This window comes from Sitophilus oryzae, unplaced genomic scaffold (assembly GCF_002938485.1).
Source record: "Sitophilus oryzae breed Bouriz unplaced genomic scaffold, Soryzae_2.0 scaffold_177_pilon_pilon, whole genome shotgun sequence".
NCBI lineage: Eukaryota > Metazoa > Arthropoda > Insecta > Coleoptera > Curculionidae > Sitophilus > Sitophilus oryzae.
The window spans coordinates 10,097,760-10,124,551 of record NW_022146479.1 but is presented as its reverse complement, the minus strand read 5'-3'; the positions used below and the strand labels follow the sequence as shown (position 1 = coordinate 10,124,551).

General features: G+C 32.3%; 1 protein-coding gene across 4 annotated transcripts in view; it reads right to left on the bottom strand.

Annotated features, from left to right (window-relative positions):
• Positions 1 to 25,174, bottom strand: part of LOC115882483 (muscle calcium channel subunit alpha-1) — a 57,941-nt gene extending 32,767 nt beyond the window's left edge. For all 4 annotated transcript variants that reach the window (XM_030900556.1, XM_030900557.1, XM_030900555.1 and 1 more), the window contains exons 1-2: positions 24,969 to 25,174; positions 6,096 to 6,438 (exon numbers count right to left, since the gene is read on the bottom strand). In XM_030900556.1, coding sequence (XP_030756416.1) covers positions 6,096 to 6,438; positions 24,969 to 24,993 — 368 coding nt within the window. In that variant the 5' untranslated portion in view covers positions 24,994 to 25,174. The remainder of the gene's footprint in view (positions 1 to 6,095; positions 6,439 to 24,968) is intronic.
• Between the last annotated feature and the right edge of the window lie 1,618 nt (positions 25,175 to 26,792).

The window sequence follows — 26,792 nt, the reverse complement described above, 5'->3', positions numbered from 1 at the left end:
AATAAACAACGAACAAGAGAATTTCCTGACCAAAGAAAATTTTGTCTGAAAATATCCAGGAAATTTGGAATAAAACCATGACCTAGTAAACTGCGTGTCAATGACCTAGAAAATCGATGGCATTTAGTGAAAAGTTTCTGAATTTCATCTGATAATAATTTAAAAGCGTTATTTTACGTTTATAAAGTTTATTTTTCATTATAAAATTCAATTATTCTTTATTATAAGGTATTTCAAATTGAGAGAATTAAACTTATTGTAAGTTTATAACAGAATATGCGCATCTGCATAATATATCCCAGAATATTTTTTTAAGCTTGATACAGTGAATAATTATCTGGGAAGGCCATTTATCAACTTTAAAACAGTAAAACACTAAAAAGTCGAAGTTCCTAAAATTTAACACTGCAATTCTGTAAAATTACAGCCTAAAACTTTCTCGCAAAAAATATCTAGACGCGAATTCGTTCCTTCAATGAAAATTAAAATTTTGAAATACACAACGCATTTCAAATATACATGTAAACGACTGAGATAAAAGTCAAATAAGACTTTTTTATTTCGTAAATCCCCATAAACCAGGATACTTCAAATTACAATAAAGAATTACTAAAACAAAAATTTTCTTTAATAAAAAAATGTTTGAGTTAAAACCTTGCCCACAAGAATTTCGAATTTGTTTTATGGGAAATCGCAAAAGCAAATTTATTTCGAGAACTGCCTTTAAGGCATTTTTTTACAAATAAACCGTATTTAATCGTTTCATATCGAAAAAATGTATTAGGTCTCGCTCAAACACCCCGACTCGCAAAAAAAGTGTGAAGTTAAATTAAAATTTGTTTTTAGCTTTGAAAAAAAAATCGGGGGATTTAAAAAGCCTTTAATCATCTAGAATATTAAAAGCGCCCCAAGAAAAATCCTAAAAAAATACAAGGCAGGTTATTTCATTTGTTTTAGGTATCAAATTAACTTTTATTCCATGGATGGGCGTGACTAAATAATTTTTATTTTTTGCTTGTTGGATTTACTTTTTTTTGTTAATTTTTGAATAAATAAATATAAAATTAAAGTACCGTATGATCGAAAAAAAATGGCGTCCAGTTGGCTTGGAAATGACGATAGATGACATTTCCAATATAATTTTACATATAAAATGACAGCGATCTCCATTTCATAGCCATCGCTGACGCCGTTTTTATTCGATCATACGGTAGATGCTACTTAATTTTTACTACCCAAAACTGCGTTACATCACATAAATCTCGTACCTGAGAGAGATAAAAAATTAAAAACTAACAGTTGAAGTTTTTTTTTTCAATAAAAATGATCAACTAACTAGTCTCTGGTCTAGTATTGACTAAAATAAATTTATTTTCGAAAATTTAGGGTGATGCAAAACCTTTGAATCTATGTGTACGTAGAGACTCAAACTTATTGGAGCTTATAACAGAATATGCATCTCTTTATTTTGTTTGAATATTTTTTCGAAAAATATTCAATTCGATAATTAAAATTAATTATCTAGGACGGCCACTTATCAAACTCAAAAATAATAAAACATTAAAAACCAGAAGTTTCTAAAATTTAACTCCGGAATTCTGTAATAAATTACTATTACTATTATAATAAAAAAATAATTTTTATATAGTAGATTAAAAAAAAGGACTAAATAAAAAAAGTATCGTAGATAAAAATAATATTTTTTTTTTGATTCACAAAAAGTCAAGTAAAGTTTACTTCAACAAAACTGCATTAAAGATGAGAGTTTCTTAACCTACTTTAGAAAGTTTGATATTCCGCTAGAAAATAAATTTACAATCCTGGTAGATTAATAAATCAGATCACTTCACACAGCATTTAAAACTTTTTAAAGTTTAGAGAGAAAAAGCCGGAAAACTATAATACAGAATATTAATTTTCCAGATGAAATGCCTTCAACCTTTATAAAATATTTTCGCGATATTGGAAAGATACGAAGTTTTAATTAAAAATATGGAATGTATTTGAAAATGTTGTACAGCATTTCGTATTAATCAACTCTAAATTAATTGCGTATAATGTGCTCGGTACCAGTAAAAGCTAATATCATCAATGAGAGAGAGTTTATATCGATTTTCCAGTACTTAACGCCCTTCACCTTGATACTGAAAACTATTTTTTAATTTATCCCCAACATGTTTTAAGCCACTTATAAAAAATATACATACAAACAGCTATATTCGGCTGATTGATGCATAGGCGTGTCCCTTTCGTCACAAAAAATCCAATAAATTAAAAATCAATATACCAGAATCCGGAATTTTGTTTTCTTTAGTTTAGGCGCTCCGTGTTAAAAAATTATAAATCGCATTTCACAAAATTTCGCAAAATATACCTGCCTGATGTTCATTAAATCAACATATGACCGGATTTATCCGAATATGTTCGGGTTTTTAAGGTTTCCTGGATGGGCCTTCCGGAATTTGAAAAAATTGTCGGAAAATCTAAACGTAAAGACTAAATCTAAACTTGTATGGAAACCCTCTACTGAGGTATACGCTTTGACTGTAGAATATATCATCAGACCTCATAATTACAGAAAATGTACTATTGTAATTATTTTTTTCTGAAAGATCTTCTCTGCACAGTTAATAGAGAAATGTCTCTATTAAACAATATTTGCTTTTAAAAAGTTGTCAGTAAAAAGATAAACTAAATAAGACTTCTAATTCATTAGCAAGGAAACCAGAAGCAGAAAGGTATACGCTGAATGTGGTAGACAAAGGCCGTATTCATTTCTAACAATAAGAAAATCTTTAACAATCCAAGTATGGAAATTTCTCAACAATATGGTAAACACTCATAAAACGCTCCAATACAGGTATTCTTAATGAAGAACGTCATGCCTTTACCGCACCCAACTAATTCACGGGTGAATACTCGATTCTAGCATATAGGGTCAGTAGTTTTAGGATTTAGTATTTAGTTTAGTTCACACTTGATAACGGTCCGTCATACTTCTGACCGAAACGTTGTGTAAGCAAAAAGACAATGGAAGTCTATACTTATAAAGAAGTTTATACTCGTATATGTTAAGGTGCAGCAATTTTTTTTTCTTTTAATTACCGAGAAAATATCGTCCACGATGATGAAAAAAAATTCTGGTAGAGTTTGAGATATCGAGGTGTTTTTTTGAAAATGAGATGTTTTTTTGAAATTTTATTGTGTTCTAACAAATGAGTGTATTGTAAAAATCAATACATATTCTTGTAGGAAATTGAATGGTCTTCAAAAAAGGCCTGATATGATTTTTCATTTAATTGACTCGTTCGAAAGTTATTGAAGGTTAAATTTCAACTTCAAATCGTATATATGAAAACTTCCACAATTTTTTATATTTTATCACGAAATAATAGCTCAACGACATAAAATATCCTATAAGTTCATCAAGCGTTCTCTGGTATACAGGGTGGCCCATCGAAAACGTTCCGCAAGGCATAACGGCCAGGGTAATTTTTTTTTTCAGAAAATCCAAAAACACGTCAATTTTGTTTGTGAGGGGGACAACTTTTGCCCCAAAAATTATTGCAAAATCTTCAACTCTCTAGGCGGGGGTGTCATCCCCCAATTTTTTTCAAATGGGAAGGGGGGTCAAGTGGTACCGCAATGAAAAGGGCTTTCTATTCTCTATACTTTCCCGCTTCGTTTTTGAAAATCGGTCGAGTCATTGAGAAAATATGAAGGATTGAAATTTGAAAAGTTTATTTAAACATAAGGATAAATTCTTCGACTAATTTGCTGTTTTTTCTTATTATTTCTAGATGTTTACGCATTTTTTCACTTGCCACAAGGTTGAACGATCAGGTGTGGTAGTTGTTAGATAACTGTTCTGTGACTTATGCGTTGAAGTTCTTCTCAATATCGTTAAACTTTTTAACAATTATGGTGTACTCACTTGCAGAAAAAGTGGAAATAATCGACCTTTATTTTAAAAATAATGAATGTGGCAATCGGGTTGCGCAGATATTCAATGAACGCCATCCTGACAAACACCTTTATGGCAAAATTGTTCGCGAGTTAGTAGCAAAATTTCGCGAAACTCTGGTTCCGTTAGGAATAAAAAGAGACAGAGGGAAAATCCTGTAGTAAATGAAGCTATGGAGGTATTCGTATTGGGCCAAGTTGCCATGGATAGTACACTGAGTACAAGAAAATTAGCCAATGAGACCGGCCTGAATCGTACAAGTGTCCAAAGGATATTAAAAAAACCCTTTCCACAAAAAAAAGTTCCACCCGTACAAAATTCAGTTAGTACAAGAACTCAACGAAGACGATTTTGATCGTCGCTTGCAATTTTGTGAAACTATGAGTGAACGAGTGGCGAATGATAATAATTTCCTATTTAATGTGTGTTTTTTCGGATGAGTGTACTTTCTTTTTGAACGGTGTCGTTAATCGATATAACTGTCGGTACTGGGCTGAGGAAAACCCCAGGGTTTTTCACGAGGTGCACAAACAAAACCCTCAGAAATTGAACGTGTGGGCTGGTATTTTTGGAAATTCTATTATGGGTCAGTTTAACGATATTGAGAAGGACTTCAACGCACAAGTCACAGAACAGCTATCTATCAACTACCATCAACTACCGCACCTGATCGTTCAACCTTGTGGCAAGTGAGAAAATGCGTAAACCATCTAGAAATAATAAAAAAAACCTCAAATTGGTCGAAGGTATTTAACCTTATCATTTACTCTGATAGATGTTTAAATAAACTTTTCAAATTTCAATCCTTCATATTTTCTCAATGACTTGACCGATTTTCAAAAACGAGGCGGGGAAATATAGAGAATAGAAACACAGTTTAAAGAATATAAAATATATATATTTTTTATATTTTATATATATTTATATATTATATATTAATAATATATATTTTATATTCTTTAAACTGTGATAGAAAGCTCTTTTCATTGCAGTGCCACTTGACACCCCTTCCCATTTTAAAAAAGTTGGGGGATGACACCCCCGCTTAGAGGGTTGAAGATTTTGCAATCATTTTTGGGGCAAAAGTTGTCCCCCTCACAAACAAAATTGATGTGTTTTTGGATTTTTTGAAAAAAAAAATACCCTGGCCGTTATACCGTGCGGAACGTTTTCGATGGACCACCCTGTATATATATATATATATATATATATATATATATATATATATATATATATATATATATATATATATATATATATATATATATATATATATATATATAAAACATAGTAATTATTAATTATCGCTAATTACAATAATTAGGAATTATCCTGTTCCAATAATAATTTTTTTTTTATCAACTACGACTTAACGTTCTTTTTTGTATGCTGCCTGGCGACCAATACGTTTAGTTTTATTGCAATTTGGTGTCCTCCAGTGAAATACAAACGAACCCATGACTGCTCTATTGATGAAAAGCTGCCGTACGCAAAGGACAACATAGCTTTTTAAATAATAATTTTTTTTATTAACAAAAACTGCTACACCTTCAATAACTTTTAAACGAGTCGATTAAATGAAAAATCATATCAGACCTTTTTTGAAGATCGTTCAATTTCCTACAAGAATATGTATTGATATTTACAACAACACGCTGATTTGTTAGAAAGCAATGAAGTTAAAAAAAAATGTTTCCCGTGCCTCATATTTTTTTTGGTGCACCCTAATATATACAGGGTGTCCCAGAAATAAGTGCAAGTATTTTAAGGGGTGGTAGATCTCGATAAAAGAAACATATTTTCTCTTTATCGTTTTTCAAATAAGTCCAAAATAACGGAGTTATTTTACTTTGAAAATTTCGAAAAAAAATATATCTTTTGCTAAAATTTTGAGAACTACTGGATCTTTCCTGGATTTTCTTTCTTGTAAATTTAATCTACTACCTATGTTGCCATATTATCAAGAAATTGTTTTTTAACTAAAAAAAATCGATTTTTTTTTCGCGAAAAAAACCTCATAGGCGTGTTTCTGGGGTTGAACTATACTACCAGTTAAAATACTTGCACTTATTTCTGGGACACCTTGTATAGTCTGTGGAAAACCTGCAGGGGTGAATGCAAAAAAGGATACTTCCATTCGACGACGTCAATGCAGAGCTTCCTTATGGGGTTCTTGAGATTGAGGCAGAACAGTGCACGCTTCGGACGGTCGGGAGGCTGTTTCTGGACCCTCCTGGGGGGCCTCTTGGGGGCGACGGGCTGCTGCTGGGCCTGCTGCTGTCCCTGAGGAGGGCTCTGCACCTGCCCTGCTGGCCCCCCACCCCCCACGGTGCTCATCGCGACTGCGCTGGCGCTTGTGGGACTAAGTGGGGGAGCTTGCCATGCGCTCTGCCCCTTCGGTACGCCGCTGTACCCGGAGACCGACCACAGACGGTTGTTGTAGGCTGCTGGTTCCTGAAATTCATACTGCAGCCCTGAAACGTGAAGCGGTGCTCAGAATTCCGCGATTGGTAGCTCTCTCAGCTCGTTGGTCTTCTTTGCCATACAATTATGATAAGTATTTATCAGAATTAAAACAAAAATATTGGCTCATGAATATTTTCAATAAGTCAGAGTATTTTCTACACAATTTCAAAGCCCCTAAAATTTTGAAAATTTCAACATTTTTTGTACGAATTTATATGCAGATTTAGAATATATAGAGAACTCTTGGCTTTTGAGCCATTTTTAATAATAGTTAAAACTTGACTTACGTCAAAATTGGTATTCGTAAGACCACAACGGCCTAAATTTTCGAATTTTACGCCATCTACTTAGCAAATAACAGTTTTATAAAAATTCAAGATTTTATAAAACTTCAAGACCCTTAAAAAATAATATACATGAATTATAGAATTTTGAACATTTTAGGGTTTTATGAAATTTTATGTAGGCCACACAGTATAGAGATTTGTTCGTCAACAACTGTAATTCAACGATATACGAGTACATAGAGCGCAGTCAGTTTTATTCATACAATACCGAGATTTTTGAATAAAACCTGTTTGTTTCCTACTCTACGAAATTCCGTAATATATATGAAAGAAAATCTAACGAGTATTGTGTTAAACCAGTCCTGTAGAAAAATGACACATCCTGTGTGATATACGAGCCTTTTCATGATTTTACAGCAACAAAAAATCGTTCTCTTTAAAAAGATTTCCGGTAGAGAGAAAAAGCTTCAAAACTGAATTTGAAAAATTAAAAAAAAGTTTCAGTTCTAATTCCTTTTTAACTAGAATCCTTTCGAGATAATGTGAAACCCTCACAGGTCGAAAAAAGTATAAACAATTCAATAGGGTGTTCATTTCAGAGTTAAAAAGTCAACAAAAGGTATTAAAGAAGGTAATTAAAAAACTCGTTTCAATTTGAAAGGGTTCCAAAAAAGACGTAATGTTCGAAATTGAATTTGAATAGATATTTTAGTAACTATGGCCATAACACAGCTAATAATTATATTTCAAAACAAAAACGTATATTGTATGACTTAAAATAATATAATTTGAATACTAGAAACATGAATATATGTATTAGTGTATTCAAAACCCACTATATTCAAAATCCAGCGTTATTTAATTTTTAACAGCGCTTTCAGATGGAGCGGAGGCGTCTTCGAGCAAGTACCATGAGCTGAAAAATTTCACATGGGTCGTATGCTCAGTCCGGATGAGCTATCTTGAAAAAACATCCGCGCGGACGGTCCGCTCCATCTGAAAGCGGAGTAGTATTTCTTACCATAAGTAGGAAAAAACAATAAATTCAAGCATACCATCAGCAGTGCCCAAAACCCTGCTTATTCGATATTTTAACAAGTAGGTATCAATTACTACAGAAATAGAAAAAAAACACTTCAACAATCTCGATTATCAGGGGGGTTTTCAAAAAATCGTCCATGTCTTTTATCCTTTTTTAACAAGTTTTTACAAAAATTGCATTTCAAATTGCAAACGATCAAATCTAAAAAAAAGCATTTTAAATTTGATCGTTTAATGTTTCTAGTATCTTGTCCTGGCCGGTAAAAAATGCCCAAATCGTATTTTTAATCATTTCTCAACGAGGATTGCTCATTAGCATATTTGGAAAAACCATTTTTTTACGAATATTTGATACTACACACTTGGTAATTCGAGTCAAATTGTCGTTATGAACCTCATGTTACAATTTCAAATAAACCATATGCGAAAATGTAAAAATTTGACATATGAGTGTCATTTTATATCGAATAAAGTAAAAAAATACCGAGAGTGTTATTCAAAAATAAAAAGTTGTAGTCATTTCCGGTGAAACCGGAAGTGACCGAAAACAATAGAATACGTCAATCAGTCCTAATTTATGTCAGATACTAACATACCAAAGCTCGTTTTTTTAACTGAAAAAATAAAAAAGTTATAGGGGTGAGCCACTTTTGAGACACACCCGCTATTCATTCTGTTCATAGGAATCTGTAGAATCCTCCACTGAAGTTTGGTACACCATTTTTTGACACCCTGTATAAAAAATATCAAACAGACATGTAAATGTTAGCGAAATATTCCAACAGGACAGAGCTTTATCTTAAATCAATAATCACTAATTTAATTAAGTAGATTTCAGTGATTTTTAGCAACATTACTTTATCTAAACATTTTTCTCTGTTAAGCTTCACAGCTCACAGCCTATCCAAATTATAAAATATACTCTTGAGGTTTCCACATATTCTTGATTTTAAGTGAATATTTCTACCGGTGTATGTGGGACAAGAATTTGAGTGAACGAGGAAACTTCTTTTGATCACGCTCACGGCTTTGATGTTTTATTATTAGATTGCGGGCTTTTCTTAATGCAGCGGTGTAATCTCTTTAAATCCTGGCCTAATTTTCAGTCCTGTGGCATTAGTTCTCTTAACACTGTGCTTTATACAATCGAATTAATTCTGCTCCTATAGCCACCCTTCTGGTTCGATATACACACCGCAAAATATTACAACCACTCCGAGAATATTCCGTAGAACGGCGCTTCAAAATTGGTTTTAAAATTTTTCCGGAAACTTTTGTCATTTTTTTCAATTATAAAACAGAAACTTGTTATACGCCGCCCTAATTTTTGGGACAGCGGGAAACATTTGAAAAAAAAGAAAAAATATGAAATTATATTACAGTTTGTATAAAAAAAGTTGTAATAAAAAGTTATGAAGCGATTTTTCGACTTCGGTCCTTAAATTTTAACAGAAACTACAGGTAGGGTGAATATGCCAGTAGTCGGACATACACCAGTGGTCGGACAAAATGTAAAAGTCTAAAGCGCCGTCCACACTCAACGACTTATCGCTTATCGTACACTTTCCTTGCGTCGCGTCGACAAAACGTACAGACCAAGTTGTGTCCAGTGTTGCCAGAATTGAAGGATTTTCTTCAATATGAAGGACTTTACAGTCATATTTCATCGATTGAAGGGCTGAAGGATTTTTACCCAAAAAAAACAATATGACGGTTTCTGGCAGTTTTACAATATAAAAATTGTTAAAATATGTAGTAGGAGCATTTATTATTTTTCCTTCGTCTATTTTTTCACTTTAAAGATGTTTAATTAAGGATGCCTCAGTTTAAGGCAATGTTGCTGTCAAAAAGTCTGCAATTCGAAAGATTTTAATATTTAACAAAAAATTAATAGATACATTTTTATATTCAAACGCGTCTTATTACACACATACCGTAACTAAACAAAAAAAACAGTAGAAAAGAAGTAAATAGGTAAACAGAAAACATCTAATAAGCCAGCTGATCATGGCGTCTTGCACGATTAATTATTCTCGGTTCAAGCAGTCATTGTAAAACCGAGCTGTGTCTCTCGTGTACTTGGCAAACATTTGTTATTGGCACACTGGGTCCCGCGATAGTGCGTCGGGCATCTGTATAGCTCCTATAATAAACAACTTAGACATTTTCTATAAGTGCGAACCTAAAGTATGTAATGTATAGTTTTCATTCAGGGCATTTCTTGTATTTTTAATATTTTTTGGTTGATTCAAAGGTTGATTTTTTTTTATTCGTTTGTTAATATCTCTGAAAGAATCAAAACCAATTTAATAATATGTTAGAATTATGTAAAGTGATCAGAAAGGAAGCCAAAATGCATCCCGATCCACTCACACATTTTTGAGCCACACTGTAGAAGTTAAAATATGTTCATGAAATACATCCTAATACATACTTTAGGTTTGCACTTATATAAAATTTCTAAGTTGTTGATTATAGGAGATGCAGATGCCTGAAGATGGACATGAGATTTTTGAAACATACTATATAATACTGCTGTCGAGTATCAATGTATATATTAAAGCATTTTTGCATATCACAGAAGTTTATTTTTATTTTTTGCATATCACAGAAACACTATTGTTGTAGTTTTTGCTTTTTGTTTAAATAAGTTAAAAAAACCAAGTCAAGCGTCTTAAATAAGTCTCTACTAAAATTTCTTGGGGTGTCTTTTTGATAATTGTATTTAATTACTTCACTAACCAAACTGCGAAAATCTATGTTCAGGAGCTCAAAGTTTTTATATAATAATAAAATTATATAATAAGCAATGAAAGCTACATTTTCGCAATAATCACAACCACCCAGTTCGAAAAATTTGGATTTTTTTAACTTTTCTGCTAAACGGTACGATCACAGAACAGATACAAATCTGTATCTGTTCTGATACAATTTGTATCTGTTCTGTGGTACGGTTTAGGCTACTCTACCCTAATTAAATTCCAATAAATTAATAAATTATGTATATTTCAGTTAAAATAATTCATAATCAATCAAAAATAAAATATGCATAAAATTTCATAACCAAAGACAAACAATTACCCTTGAATGTTACGTATTTATTTGCCTGTATTTCAAAATAGGATCTTAAAGATTTTATAGGGCATTCTGAATCAGATACAAAGGAATAAATACCACAGTGTAACATTTTTCAAAACAATATTATAAACCGAGAATGCTTCCAAGTCTGTTATGTTTACAACTGAAAGGGAATTTAACAAAGCTTCACTTCGCATTCACAATGCAAACATTCTAAAATATTTCTTCCAAGATACTTGGCAATAAAAATAATATTATAAAATACGAAAATACTAAAACGAATCTAAAAAATTAGCTATTTTGTGTGTTATTTCAAAGAGAAAAAAAAATGAGAATATAGCCAGTCTCAAGAAAGTCAGGCAAAGGAAAAGAAAATATTCGTTTCCTTTGATATTACCGTAGTACGTAAAATAAATGAAGGGAAAGTTCTTAAAAATGAACGGTTGGTTGGACAAAGATATCAGTTCAAAAAGCGCGTCATCTCGACTAAATTATAATAAGATTTCATAAGGTCTTTTCGGTCATATTCTCTATTCCTATTTAATAATTAATACATTACAATCAAAATAAAAAAAACTTTGGATTTTTAACTATTTATTATAGTCTCGAATAAATATTTTTTTGTATCTATGTCTATCTAAGACCTTGCAAACTATACCAGGAAGGTAAGATTGGATAAAAGGTGTACCCATTCAGGCTGAGGCAATCTGGTATACAGACAGCTCAAGAACGTCGGACGGGCGGAGAAGCTGGAATCTGGAATAGTAGGGCCGAAAAAAAAAATTTTCCAGGCGGAAATAACGGCGATCTGTTATTGTGTAGAAGAAATAAGAAGGCAACAAAGAACACATCGCTAAAGGCATTCGGTGCCATGGAGTTGATGACTAGTGTGAAATTGGCCCGTATGAATAAAAAGAAAGCAAATGCTCATGAGTATGAGCAAACGCTCCAAGCAAGAGCTTAGAGCAACAGGTTGGAATATAAACATCTACTCGAATTGATATGAATAATGATTGGCTTATACTCAAGATCATTTGCTTCAATAAAATGAGCATTTGCACCTGGTCATTCCTGTCGAAACTATTAAGTTGGCCAAAACACCTTTCAATTATAATCCTTTCTTTCTTAAACAGTCTGTTGTAAGCTCTTTCCAATGCGTCATTAGGGTTTTTAAACGGAGTCGTTAGCCACGGTTCTAAGCCATAACCATCATCACCAAGTAGTACTGCACCAGAAAACTGTTGCATAGTTACACCTATATCGCAGTTTCTCCAAATTCTTGCGTCGTGTACAAAAACCGGCCAACTAACATCAGCACTAGTAAACATTTCCACTGAGTTACATGTTGCCTGCACATTTAAAGTCGCCAATCCCTTTCTGTTGATGTATTCATCACCGTGTTTTGATTGGGTTTCAAAATCTGAACATGCATGCGATCAATCACTCCAATAGCACTTGGAAACTGAAATTTTTCTTGCCACCCTTGCTGTGCTTCGTTTATTTTCGGTTGGGTTGACGGAAATTTGATCCATAAATGAAACTTTTCAACTATTTTGTTCATTACAAATGAAATTGTTTTTGAAACAGTCAACTGAGTGATACCCAATTCTTCTGCTACACTCATCTGAAATCCAGGATTGGCCATATATCGCAAGAAAACTTTCATTTTATGATTTGAAGAAAGGGCGCCTCCTCTTCTTTCAAGATTTTTTCCCAAAAAGTACGTTGCCATCCAATTTACATTTTCTTCTTGAAATTTGTAAAGAGATTTAAAATCTCGCAATCTCTACAATTAGCTTCCCTTCGCACTTTGTATTGCTTCTGTAAACGTAAATTCACGAATTCTGCCATTTTATGACCAGCTTGTTGCAAGGTGCATCTTCTACTAAAGAGATGTAAAAATTTTGGAGCATATGCTCAACTAAGTAAACAAAAAGCATACATTTTATTCATAACAAGTTGAGCAAATACTTAAACGTGAGTAGATGCTCATGCTTCATCTAAACAAGTTTGAGCAAAACCTTTTACTTATATTTTTATTCATAAACTATATAGCATATGCTTCAAGTTTTGCAAGTAGAAGGTTTTGCTCATTTTTATTCATACGGACCATTGTGTGAGTGCTGTTAACATACAGTGGAGCATTCGATAAAATTCACGGTAGTACCTGATAAGAAAAGACAGAAACTTTCCTCCTTCCTTATTTTATTAAACTACGCTCTTCGAAAAATAGTAAACAAGGCCATAGAATTATGAGAATTTGTCAGAAATTTAATGTAGATTTCGAACATATACAGGGTGTTTCAAAAAACATGTGCCATATCTCGTTGAGAGATTCCTCACGTAAAAATAAGATTTATTTTTCATATCAACATAGGTCCGATTGTGCTTTGTTTCGTAGATAGAGGGTGTTAAAGTCATAATATTTTTTCGATTTATTATAATTTTCTTGCGAGTACTTTTAGCATTTTGAATGAAATTTTGAGGGTAAAAGTTACTATAAATGCGACATATTTTAAAGGTAACAAAGTGTCGACAAATTCACCAGGGACGTGCATATGGGTTATCACTAGAACATTTTTCTAAAAAAAAGCATGTACGCCACTGACTTTTTTTCTAGTTAGCGAAATAGTGTAAGCAGTTTAATGCGGATTAAAAGTTGCCTCTTGATATTTTGTCGATTTCGGCCTCCTTGATGAGATAAACGCAATTTTATTAATTTGTCTTGATCCAAGTATAATAATAAGGATAATAGCAACCTTTAAAAAAATTAATATCATTAACGTGTGCAAGTTTTAAATAAGTACTCATTGATTTCTTATAAAAAAAATATGAAAAACAGTTCCTATAAACATGGGTATGGAAATGCATAGTTTTAGAGTTACAGGATGTTAAAACTTTTTAAAATTAGGCTTTTTGTAATTATCTTAAATACCATTATTTTTTTATTTGAAGTTGTTGTAGGAGAGACTAATAGTAATAATTACTAATCGTAATAATATTTAATAATAAATTAGGTAAAATATATAATTTATTAACTTTATTTTTATTTTAATTTTATTAATAATTGTGATTAATTAAATTAGGTTTATCTCATCAAGGAGGCCGAATTCGACAAATATCAAGAAATAACTTTTAATTGGCATTAAACGGCCTACACAATTTTGGTATCAAAAGAAAGTCAGTGGCGCACATATTTTTTTTTTTTGAAAAATATTCCAGTGATGACCCATATGCACGTCCCTGAGGAATTTATCGACACTTTTTTAGCATTAAAATATGTAGCACTTATAGTAACTCTTACCATCAAAATTTTATTCGAATCGCTAAAAGTACTTGGTATTTTACTACTATAATAAATCTAAGTAGTCTTTGATCAATGTCAGACGACATTCATGGGCAACAGTGGCGGATACAGGAGGAGGGCCCATGGGGCCCGGGCCCCCCCCCTAAAGTCTGTGAATTGTGTAAAATATGAAACTTTTGGGTTAAAAATAGCACCCTAAAAAGCATATTCTACATTGCTTTTCATTTTGGGCCTCCCCCTAAAATAAATTTCTGTATCCGCCCCTGATGGGCAACTATGACTAACCACTTCGAAGCGCGAGGGTTCGATTCCTGGGCAAAGCCAACTTATTTGTTAACTTATTAATGTACATAAGGCTCTATGGCGGCTCACAATATTATTAACACTCTAACACCCTGTAGCTACGAAACAAAGCAAAATCGGACCTATATTGATATGAAAAAGAGATCTTATTTTTACGTGAAGAATCTCCCTACGGGAAATAGCACATGTTTTTTAAAACACCCTGTATACCTTTAGAGGCTTAAATGCTTAAGTTTTAACATAATTTTTTTTTGTACCCTTCATTTTAACTGACCAAACCAATCCATACTCCAAGAACACGATCATACCTTCAAATTCAACTCATTCTAATTAGTAAATAGCAATTGTTTATATCTAAATAGATTAATTCGAGTCAAAAAAATCGTCAATTTTCATTATGAAAAGAAGTAAAAATATTTTTGCAAAAGTGTGATTTTCTATTTTGCTCTACTATATTTTCTATACGGGATTATTTATTTTACCTAAGCTTTTCGCTTCGGTATAAAACAGCTCGAAAGTCATTTGGTAAACGATTTAGAGTATCCATATAATTTTAGAGCTGTTAGATGAGTTAAAGTTTCCAACAATAGTCCGTGTGGCGTAACCTCCATATCCTGGTTATTTTTAAAATTGAATAGTCCCCACATCACTATTTTCGATTTCTATTGGCACGTAAATATGTCCTTTTTTCATCATACTTAGACGATTAATTGACACAACTTTTAAATATAAAATATTATATTAAAGAAATGTAAAATATTCTCTTATTATGATAAGCTAAATAGCACCAAACTGTATTTATTTTCATGAAAACACGTGTTCGGCACACAAGAGGTGTAAGCTACAATAAAACGATTAGTATAAACAGCAATAAGGTCTTTTTACCCTGTAAAAACGACTGAAAGCTTTTTAATGACTAAAATAAAATTCTTTCATGACGCCATCAAACCTTAAAATAGTTCGTAATTTAAACATTTTAGTTTTAAAAATGCTATATCCGGCTATACAAGCCACATTTAGTATATAAAAAGCCCTATGCCAGTATATATAAATAAACCGAATGCCAATATTAGGGCGTATTTTGATATATTATCTATAAATAAATTAGCTGGAAAAAGGATATGAAGGTTAATAATTACGAAAATACGACATATATTTTAGATAAAGCAATGACATGGATCGTACTTCTGTATACAGGGTGTTTCAAAAAGCATGTGTCATCTCTCGTTGGAAGATTCTTCACGTAAAAATAAGACTTATTTTTCATATCAACATAGGTCCGATTCTGCTTTGTTTCGTAGCTACAGGGGGTTAAAGTCTTAATAATCTTTCGATTTATTATAATTCTTCTCCAAATACCAGTGGCGTACATGTCATATGCGCGTCCCTGGTGAATATGTCGACACTTTTTAGCATAAAAAACTGGCACTTATAGTAACTTTTACCCTCAACATTTCACTCTAATCGCTAAATTTACTTCTTACTTTTTTTAATCGAAAAAATTATAATAAATTGAAAAAAAAATCCCACTACGAAACAAGACACGGAACAAATCGGATCTATGTTGATATAAAAAAATCTTATTTTTACGTCAGGAATCTCCCCACGAGAGATGGCACATATTTTTTGAAACACCCTGTATATAGATAAAAAAGGAGCCCCAAAGAATATAACTAAAAAATGAAGGCAATTTAATTGTAATTCATCATTACCACGAACTGGGTAAGTCAGATACTACTTTCCTTGATGGGCTAGAGCCACATAATAGAGCGAAATAAATAATAAATACGATATCAAATATTAAATGTGCTTTATTTATTTTTTACGGTAAGTCTGTTAATTGTAATACAGCTTTAATATAATTAATATCTTTGAGAAAAAGATGTAATATATCTTCGAGAGATGCATCTATTTGTTACGAAACGTTGTTGCTGTAAGATATATGTTTACTGACCGCTGCAATTTCAGAAAAGTTATATTTATCATCGAAACACATTCACATTTACATTTCTACGAAGCCTCGAACAGCTTTAGCAAACACATTTTGCACCAAACCGCGCCAGTTTGTTGCATTTAAATGAAGGAATCATTACGAAATATTCACTTCATTTAATAAAGTCGTCTTTCACTAAATACGACATTTCTGAACCTACTATCCTTTCATTCTGAGAGAACAACACTAAAGAACATTAAAAACATGAATAAATAAAACATAGTTAAAGTTAATTATAATAAATTTTTACAATAATATAATTGACTTACTAGTCTCGAAGTCCTATGAAACTAGTTTTATCTTTGATTTGCCAATCTCAAACTCTGACCTGTTACTCTCAAAGTCATCTGCTTATACTAGTCATCATTTACTTACTATAGTCTCGTTTCATTTATAACTATAGTTATCCCTGACTTACTACTCCCACAGTCCTTTAAGACTAGTTATTAGAAATAAATACTTTCAAAGTTCTTTCAGGCTGGTTATCGCTGACTTACAATTCTTAAATCCCTTTGATATTATTTATCTTTAAATTATCTCTAATTAGTTTCAATGTTTTTTGAAGCTATATTTATCTTCAACTTATAGTAAGAAGTCAATTAAAAAAGTCCTTTAAGACTAGACATCTCTGACTTAATAATCTTTTTCATAATCTGTTATCTCAGAGTCACTACTCTCAAAGTCCATTGACATTAGTTATCAAAGATAACCAAGTCTTTTGAGACTAGATATCATTTACTTATTAGTCCCAAATGTTAAAGTAAAGTAATATAATAAATAAATTCCACAATAATATAATTGACATATACTTATAGTTAATAAACATCGTATAATACAGCAAATTATAAAGTAACTCAATTATTTGGTATTTGTTATTATATCATGAATAATCATAATTTATTTGGTGGTCTAAAAATTCAGCTATCCCGTATTGAATTAATTAGTTTTAAAATCAGACCGGGCTCAATATAATGACATTTCCTGAAAATATATAGAGAATATAACAATTTTATATAACTCTGCTTATTTTAATTCACATAAATTATGTTTATTTTAATTATTTTACAACCAATTTTTATTATTAGACCTGAAATAAGCTGTGAATTAAGGTCTTTAATACGAAATGACTTAATAAAGAGAGAAAATTCAGTAAAAAATTCTAAGGAATTCCTTTTGGCGCCTTTTATAAAATGATAAATTGTAATTTCTTAAGAAAGAACCTCTCAGCGGCTTTCAGATACGTCAAAGAATTTTAGGGATACATCTCAGTGGAGGCTTCAAATCCCTTTCAAACTTAAAGCAAACTCAGCACAAGTTTTATAATTATACACAAATGTGTCAGGGGATTTTTTTAACGTTTATATTGATAAAATGTGTCATTTGCCAAATAATTTCTAACAAATTATGTTCAAAAATATATATGTGTTAATCACAAGCATCTAAAATAAGCTGTGACATGTGTGTGACTGTGAAATTCTCTAAACCTGAATGAAAGAAAAAATAAAGGAGTTTAAGTAAAGAATAATTATAGAGAGTTGCTTGACCCGTTCTATCGAATGATGAATAAAAGTTCTCGAAAATTTGTTTAAAACTTAGAGTAAGCTGCACATCAAACTTTTAAAACATTGTTAATTCGAAATATATTTGCATTAATCACAAGGGACTGAAAATAAACTATGACATTAACTTTTAACAAAGATACCGTTTCCAAAACAGTATAGTTAGGAGTATACTATTATAGCTCGCACCGGTATTTATCTAAAAATAGTTGAGAAAAAAAACCTGGCTCATCATATTAAATTCACTTGTGTTTAAGTGCAAAAACGGTACTAAATCTCGGTGTTCACCGATTGGAAGGCTCGCAAATCTCTAACAGAACATGCCATTCTATAAATAAATACGCAAAATTCGGAACTTATCATCTCCGAAGATTTCCCCGAAGGAAACGAGCAAAACAACAACACACAATAAAGAGAAAATTCGGAAAACTTTACCTTCTCAGGGCTGCGGCGCGCTTAAAAATGAGCGACTCTCATTCAAAAATCCACGCTTTCGAGGCGCAAAGGAAAATTGGAAAACCGAACGAACGGACAGAGCTCAGAAAAGATCGTGGCCTGTATCAAAAGTAGGAGTTGACATCCCGAGCCGGTTCAGATCTGACTAAAGGCTAAAGGCGTCTGGAACGACGGCTAAATTCCCGACGGCATTGCGCAAGCCTCGCCCGATAGGGAAATGATGAACAGGAAAACGTCGGGATGCTGCTGCTGCTGGCTTTCCCCGTTTTTCCTCTTTAATTATACACACGGCCTTTTAAATTACACAAATCGGAACTATGGTTATCTCGCGGTATAACTATTTCCCATCGTTTATTTAACACCAATGCAAAACCGATGTTTGTTTACCAATTCCTAGCAGAATTATAAAATTCTATACAATATATTGGAAGCCCCCATTACAAATTCAAACACAAATTGCACAGATTAAAACAATCACCATTTGCAAAAATCCCTATATGCAGAGAGGTCTATTGAGAGTAGTTATATCTTACTATTCTCAAAGTTCATTAAGATTATTTTTGATATACTATATTCTCACAGACCTTGAGAGCTAATTGTCAGAGATAGCTAGACTCAAAGTCCTTTAAGCCTAGCAATCTCTTACTAGATTCTTATCTCAAAGTTTTTTAAGATTATTTATCTCTGAACTACTACTCTCAAAGTCCTTTAGAGATAATTCTCAGAGATCTAAAGTCCTTTGAGACTGGTAATCTCTGACTATATTATCTAAAAGTTCTTTAAGATTTTTTATCTCTGACTTACTATACTTTCACAGTCCTTTACTGCTAATTATCAGAAATAATTAATTTCAAAGTCCTGTGCGTCAAGCTATCTCTGACCAATTAGTAAAATTAGTAAAAAGTTATTTAAGACCAATTTACTTTAAAGCCCCTCGCGAGTATTTATCTGTTATCTCAGACTAATTACTCTCAAAGTCCTTTGAGACTAATTATTAGAGGTAACTAGCCTTAAAGTCATATGATAAGATATCTTGTAGTAAATAAAAAACAATCTTAAAAAGCGAAAGTCCTTTCAAAATAGTTATCTCTGACATGCTAGTCTCAAAGTCCTTTGAGACTAGTTATTAGAGATAACTCCCAATGTCGTTTGAAACAAGTTATCGCTGACACTCTCCTCAAAGTCTTCTGAGGTTATTTATCCCTAGTATACTAGTCTCAATGTCATTTAAACCTATACTCATCTCCTATTTATAGTCTCAAGAATAAGTCTCAAAAGTTTAATAAGTCTCAAAGTCCTTTGGATCTATCTTATTCTGATTATTATTAATTTTAGCCACCATTGAGTGTTCTAGTAAAGTTTGTACCTACGCAATTTGTGAGAAACTGTTTAGGAAAAAGCATTAGCAATTACAAATTTTATTACTTTTTTCATAACTAATAATTTATGATCGGTATAGTAGTCCATTGGTTTGTCCGTTAATTTCCCTAGATGCCAATTAACTTTTGCAAGACTGTAAACCTATCTAGAATACTTATAGTTGAATATTTCTATATTTATGAATCAATTCAAATTCTATTTTGATGGAGGAATATGGATATTTTTGAATTTGTCGTCAGTCCATATGATTTTCATATTTAATTATATATTCTAGCTGTCCCGGATCATTTTTAAAATAAAAATACGTCAGTTCCCTCAACTATATCCCCAATTTAAAGATGCGAAATCCCTTTTCACTCAATATGTTACCTCCGATAGTCGATTCCTTGTCAGGATCAGCAATTTATCTTTGACATAAGAGATAGGATATCCTAATCTAAAGGATTCGTGAGTAAATGACATAACAATAATACGACAGGGAATTTCATGACAAAACGGATAAATCAAACGAGATAGCTTCTACAGACTACAGGCTGTACTACAGGATTTTATCAAAAAACTAAAGACACATATTAACTTAACTTAGTTATAAAGAAAAAAACTCTACTTAGATCATGATGAGACTTCTCATAAATTTAACTGGTCAACAACACTATCAATGTCGTCTATAAATAACTACTTAAATTTTAATAACACCCCTATAACACTATATGCCTTGTTTTCCACTCATATTTTAACGACTGTTGGCGTTCTATTATATTATAATAAAAGCCTAAGCGCGTATAACAGGCCAAAAAAAGACCTTTAAGACTAACAATTTTTTTATGCAGTCGTAAAGAGTATCATTGATATTTGTTATAATTCGCACAAAAATATGGAATATTGGGTCTAAAGTGAATGGGATAAGGAGAAAAAACCTACGATATCACAAAACCGACTTACGAAGAAAATTGTTTGAATACGCTTGTTTTATTCAGTTACAATTTGATATATGTTTGGGACTTACTCAAAAAATTAAATTTGTTACTTAAAAATTCCATAAAATGGACATCGTCAGTTTTTCCCCTTACCCTTGAAATATGTATAATTGGGATGGTTTAGAAATGGGCCATAATGAATTTTAACTATCGATAAGTTTACGCAATTCGACTATTAATATGTTTTAGTTATCGATATGTCGATAATTATCTGACTATCAAATTGCAAATATAGTTATTGGTTTATCGATATACATATAGAGTCATCGATATATCGGAAGAAATCGCATCCCTAGTTGTTAGAAAACGTAAAAATTCTAGGAAAAATAATTTGTTTAATATCATTAAATTTATAGTTTCAATTCTTATGATCTGACTTCTGACTTCAACTCAAAAAAAAGTATAGTGCGAGTGTATAAAAGTTGACGATAACCAAAGCCGCTAAAAGAAGGAATAAAGAGAATTATGTCCGGTAGTGAGACGATTTCCTGAAAAGTTGACCTAAAATCGTTATTTTCCTGCCAGAACAACTTTTCCACCGCGATGAATACAAAAAGAAAATTGATTTCCAAACGTCTGGGATCGGGTTACAGGTCAGAATAAATGAAAAACACGAGTTCTAGCGATATAGCAAGAAAAGAGCTAATGATTGCTGAAAAAAATTGCAATATTGCTGAAAGCTGAGCTTACGAAATATGAGCAATTAGTGTAAGAGCAATTATGTAATAGACAATTAGTTTGGGCACGCGAGATCTGTAACTTTTCGGATACCGATTGCAGGTCGAAATTGGACTATTTGTTTGTTTCATTAGTATCCACTCCATATTTCTAAAATAAGTCCCGTCAAAACAAATATTCGCCTTGCATAATTAACAAACTAAGACATCCACGCCATCGCACGTAATGCAACGTGCGTAAAGGGTGTACACACTGTGCACATTTGTTACACGCCATAGCGTGTCATCTCATAAGATGACACGCTTATTAAATCCTATAAATTTTTTATTATAGTCAGAAAAGTTATGAGTATTGTCTCGAGAACGATGTTTGATACAAGCAGTTCGTCTAGTGACAAAGAATTTTTAAAAGAATGTAAGGCTGCGGCTATGGTGTTACAAAGTGTAAAAAAATAAGATTTTGGATGCACAAAATCAACAAAAATCGTAATAAATATGGTGTCTTTGATTAAAGAACTATAGGCAGAAGGCAGAAGGCAGATTGTAATCTATATCTATTCCGTATGAACAAAGAACAATATTACTATTTACACAATCTAAAGAGCAGATTTACTACATGCATTTTGTCCATTTTATTAAGATTTTCAACCAAAGGTGGCATTGCAAGCTACATACACAAAGTTACAATGTGATGCCAGAACGACGCGCGACGTGTTAAATAGGTTTTGGCTGTATTCCGTTGCAAAACCAGGCGAACCAGACCGGTAAACTACGGTAAAGAACGGTTCCTGAAAAACATCGGTTTGATACGGAACGGTTTGGTAAAATACTGGAAATGTCAAATGTTGACGTTTTCTAAATTTCAATATCTTTATTATAACATTTATCTTTTATATGCATTTTTAATGTACCTATTCTCGGCTTTTACGTTTGCTTCTTCTTTTCAATGGAGTTTAATATTGAAAAGTACTTTATTAATAAACTGTTAAACTCGTTTGACAGCTCAAGTGAAGATTTGCAGGTCCAATATTAAAACAGATCAATAAAAAATAAACAAATCTAATCAATATTTATATTTTTATAGCTTACAAAACATTCACGATTACTTGTTGTCTTGTTTTTCATGTTTTCTTTAAATGTTCCTGACTTTAAGAAACAATGGCTACATGATAAGTTAAAATGGTCCTAAAAAGTCATTCTATTTAGTTAATGAAATTTATTTACCGTTACTGCCTACCTCCATTGCTTTTAGATGTAAATACAAAATATTATAACAAATTTTAGAAATTAAATGAGAATTTCACTCGAACTTCCAATATTTGCTTGATTTCTCTCACATAAATGACATTGATTGACAGACAAAACCAGAAAAACCAGCCTTCTCACGCTGAGTTTGGTGACAGTCATGTGACAGTTATAACCGAATTTTTCAGGAACCGTGGTCCGTAATAAGAAAACTTTCAGGAAACCGATAAAAACGGAACATAAAGCCATAACCAACCATATATACAGAGTGTCATAGTGCAAGTATTTTAAATGGTAGTCTAGTTCGAACCCAGAAACACGCCTATAAGGTTTTTTTGCGAAAAAAAAATGTTGAAAAAAAAAACAGAAAAAAGGACCAAAGAAAATTATCCGGAGGAGAAAGAAGATTATCAGAAAGAAGAATGAAAACTTGTACATGTACCTGAGTGTAGTGTTGTCTAGAACCGTATTGGAATCAATCACAGTGAGTTGCAGTGTGATTGGTAAAGTATACTAAGTTTAGTGTAGTGTTATTAGGAAAAGATTGGTGAAATGAAAAAGAAGTATACACTAAGTATAGTATAGGCTGTTATATCAGCCTGCCATTGGAGTTTTGCCACTACTATTTTAATACTAGGTAAGTTCTTTCTTCTAATTTATTTTAAGTATTATACAGGCGATACTGTCTGATATGCTCTTAAAAAAATAACGAACCACTTCATAAGCCCTTTGGAGATTTGTGGTGTGGAATATTGAAAGATGTTTTTTAGTCAAGTATGTACTTACTTTCTTGGGGATGTGGGGGGCGGCGAAGAAGCAGAGATCCAGGTATATACTGCTAATAACCGATTCTTGCCAGCAGTTGTCAAAATGTTGGCATAATTTTTTTAAGTTTTCAAAGTTAAATATCTCGGCCATTTTCAATTTATTTGAAAAATGGTAAATAGAAAAGATGTTTCTCTTGGCTTTTTTTTGCTCGCGCGACAACATTTTTGCATAAACTACAAACGTATATAGCTGCGGGGGAAAATATTATTTCTTTTTAAATTTTTAAAGTAAAATAACTTCACTATTTTGAGATTATATGAATAACGGTAAACAGAAAATAAGTTTCATTTATCGGGATCTACCAGCCCTGTGTGCAAAATATGTGCTTGTTTAAGACTAATTTAAGAAGATAGTTATCAATAACCGGTAGGTAACAATACAATATATTGATAGGTATCGATATATTTCTATGTTTAAAATCATCTGTTGTTATTCGATATATCGATAACTATCCCTTTCGAAGTAATAGGCCAAAATTCCGTATTGCATTACACTCCATACTTTTTAATATTTTATTCAAGTTTATTTAGGTCATAACTGAATATAAATTGACCAGTAACACCGGGAACGATTTAAAACAGCTTGTCTGGATATGTTTTTGAATATTTCCCGGCTAATATGAAAATTTTATATGCATATAGAAAATCCCACGAGCGACCCCAATTTTATTTACCCAACCAAATTATTAATTTATTTCGTTTGATATAAGGTTGTTTGTGTTATTCAGAGTAATTACATTCCATGCATATATAATAAATATGAGCAACAAACCAGTCATTTGGGTATGTATATTGTTCTATTTTCCATGAAAATATAATGAAAAATAACAAACTAAAAACAAAATAAAATATTTATTTGCTTGTTGATGAAGGAAAAATATTTTATATAAAACGTTTATTGGTATGATTAAATACTGTTCGAAAACAAGACTTTTTAGCAGACATATTGACCTTTTAAAAGGTGAATGACATCCAGAAAAAAACATTTCGCTTTATATAAGAAAATATATATTTGTCTTTACCTGCCTAATGGAAAACTCATGTAATTTATATAGCAATGTTGTTTTGTAAAAAGCTTGAAAAAAGAATAGAGTGTATGGTTGATTTTTGAAACTTAAGAAAGTGCTAATAAAACAAAGGCAAATAGTTGAAACAATATTGATTCTAATCGGGTGTGGTTAGCCACTAATGTTAGTAAAACACAAAAATTTTTGACGAAATCGGAGAAAAACAGAAAAGCGGAGAAGGTATTGTACGTGGTGTGGCGATTAAAATGCGAATTTGACTGGCAAAAGCGCGTGCTTTGCCCTTTGTTGACAACTTTTCCCCCTAACGCACAGGTTACTATGGGAATAATATCTAACGGCGCCAAATGATATTAGATTACCCGCCCTCCTGTCAGACTTACCCGGGTAATACAGCGTAGAATTCATGACGGCTTTTCAAAATTTTCAGAAACAAACTTAAACGACGCCCGCCTTCCATATTCCCGCCTCTAACATCAGAAAACGGCTTCAGAACCCGTGTCGATTTTTTTTAGGTCACTTGGAATTTGCTAAAATCATTTTAACGAATATATAACGCAGCCTCACCCGGTTGTGCGGTGGAAAGCCGGCGACTTTCTGTCGCTTTTCTCCGATAGCTCCATCTTTCGAGTCATCTTGCAGTATATCCAGCAATTTTTCAATCAACCCCAACAGTTTCTCGAACAACCCCATACACCATCAATTCAAATTATTTTTAATCGCATCAAAAATAGCATCATATAGAACAAGCTTCTTCCGATAATGGATCCTCCCTTAATTTTTTTCGGTATCACATTTCCAATAAATCAAGTTAAAATTAATTTAAATCAAATATTATACATGACGCGCCACCTAACGAGCAATGATCGAACTATCGATCCATGTAAATCACCGAAACATTCTGACTTTACAGTGCTCTCTCTATCTATACCGGGTGCGTCTCAAAAGTGGCTCACCCCTATAACTTATTTTTTTCAGATAAAAAAACGAGATTTGGTATGTTAGTATATGACATAAATTAGGATTGATCGACGTATTCAATTGTTTTTGGCCAATTCCTGTTTCACCGGAAATGCACCAACAACTTTTTAACTACAACAACCCATCCAAAGACTACAAAGACGGGACAGTCGGACAGAGAAACGATTTTAGAAAAAGACAGAAAGGGTCGCATTTTAAAAGGGACAATTTCCAAGCAATTGCATTCTTGCCAAGTATAAAACAGTTAACTGAATTCAATAAGAGCTAACTATGTCGATTCTACTCCTCTTATTACATTTTTCTTCAGTAAAAATACTCATTGGGTCCCTTAGAGTGGTATTACACTTTCTTCCTTGCTTCGTGAGGACTCATAAGGGGAACGTTAGTCCCCTTAAAGTCCCACTCACATCCAGGGATATCTGAAAAAAATAATTAACGAAAACAACCATAACGGACCTCGACCGACAGCAAAAAATGTTTTTCGAATAATTCCGACTTGACTAACGCACATCAAAGAAGGTCCCATATCTTCACTATCACTCGCGAAAGCGCACATCTAAACTAGGCCTAGAACTAACCTGAAACAATAGAGAAAAGCTATTAGTTAAAAATAAGAAAAATGCAATAATTTTATAACACACCCTGGTTTATTCTCGTTCTGCGCATCAATCCTGATGGTCAGTGTCCTAAAGATCTTCGCCCTAGCGCTGCGCCATGCTAGAGACAGCTTCAAACACAAATGGTCCTTTGAGAAACTGATACTAAAAAGAAATACAAACAAGCTGTTAACAGCTATTACCTATATTTTAGAAGAACATTGAAGGTGACATTATTATTATTGAAAAAAATATATATACTTATTGAAAATGTGATAATTTCATATTAATATTGTAGTTGAAAAAAATATTTCTTAGTACAAAATTTTGAAAAGTAAGTATAAAGAGTGTTCTACACATAAGTAAAGTAAAAAAGTCAAAGCTACATAAGTACACCGGGTGTCCCTCCCATCTCCCATGATACAATGTGTCCCTTGTTAAAGGCGGAATCCTTTGTTGGTCCATGAAAGTTAGAAGTTCCCAGTTATTTAGTACTTATTGATCTACCCTGTAGACTTAAGCTAAAGTCCTTAAATAAGTAAATAGAAAATTTCTGGAACCCTATCTCTATATCTCTGGCTTAAGGAAAGTCTAACTTAAAAATTAGTCTGTGGCTTAAACATTTCCCAA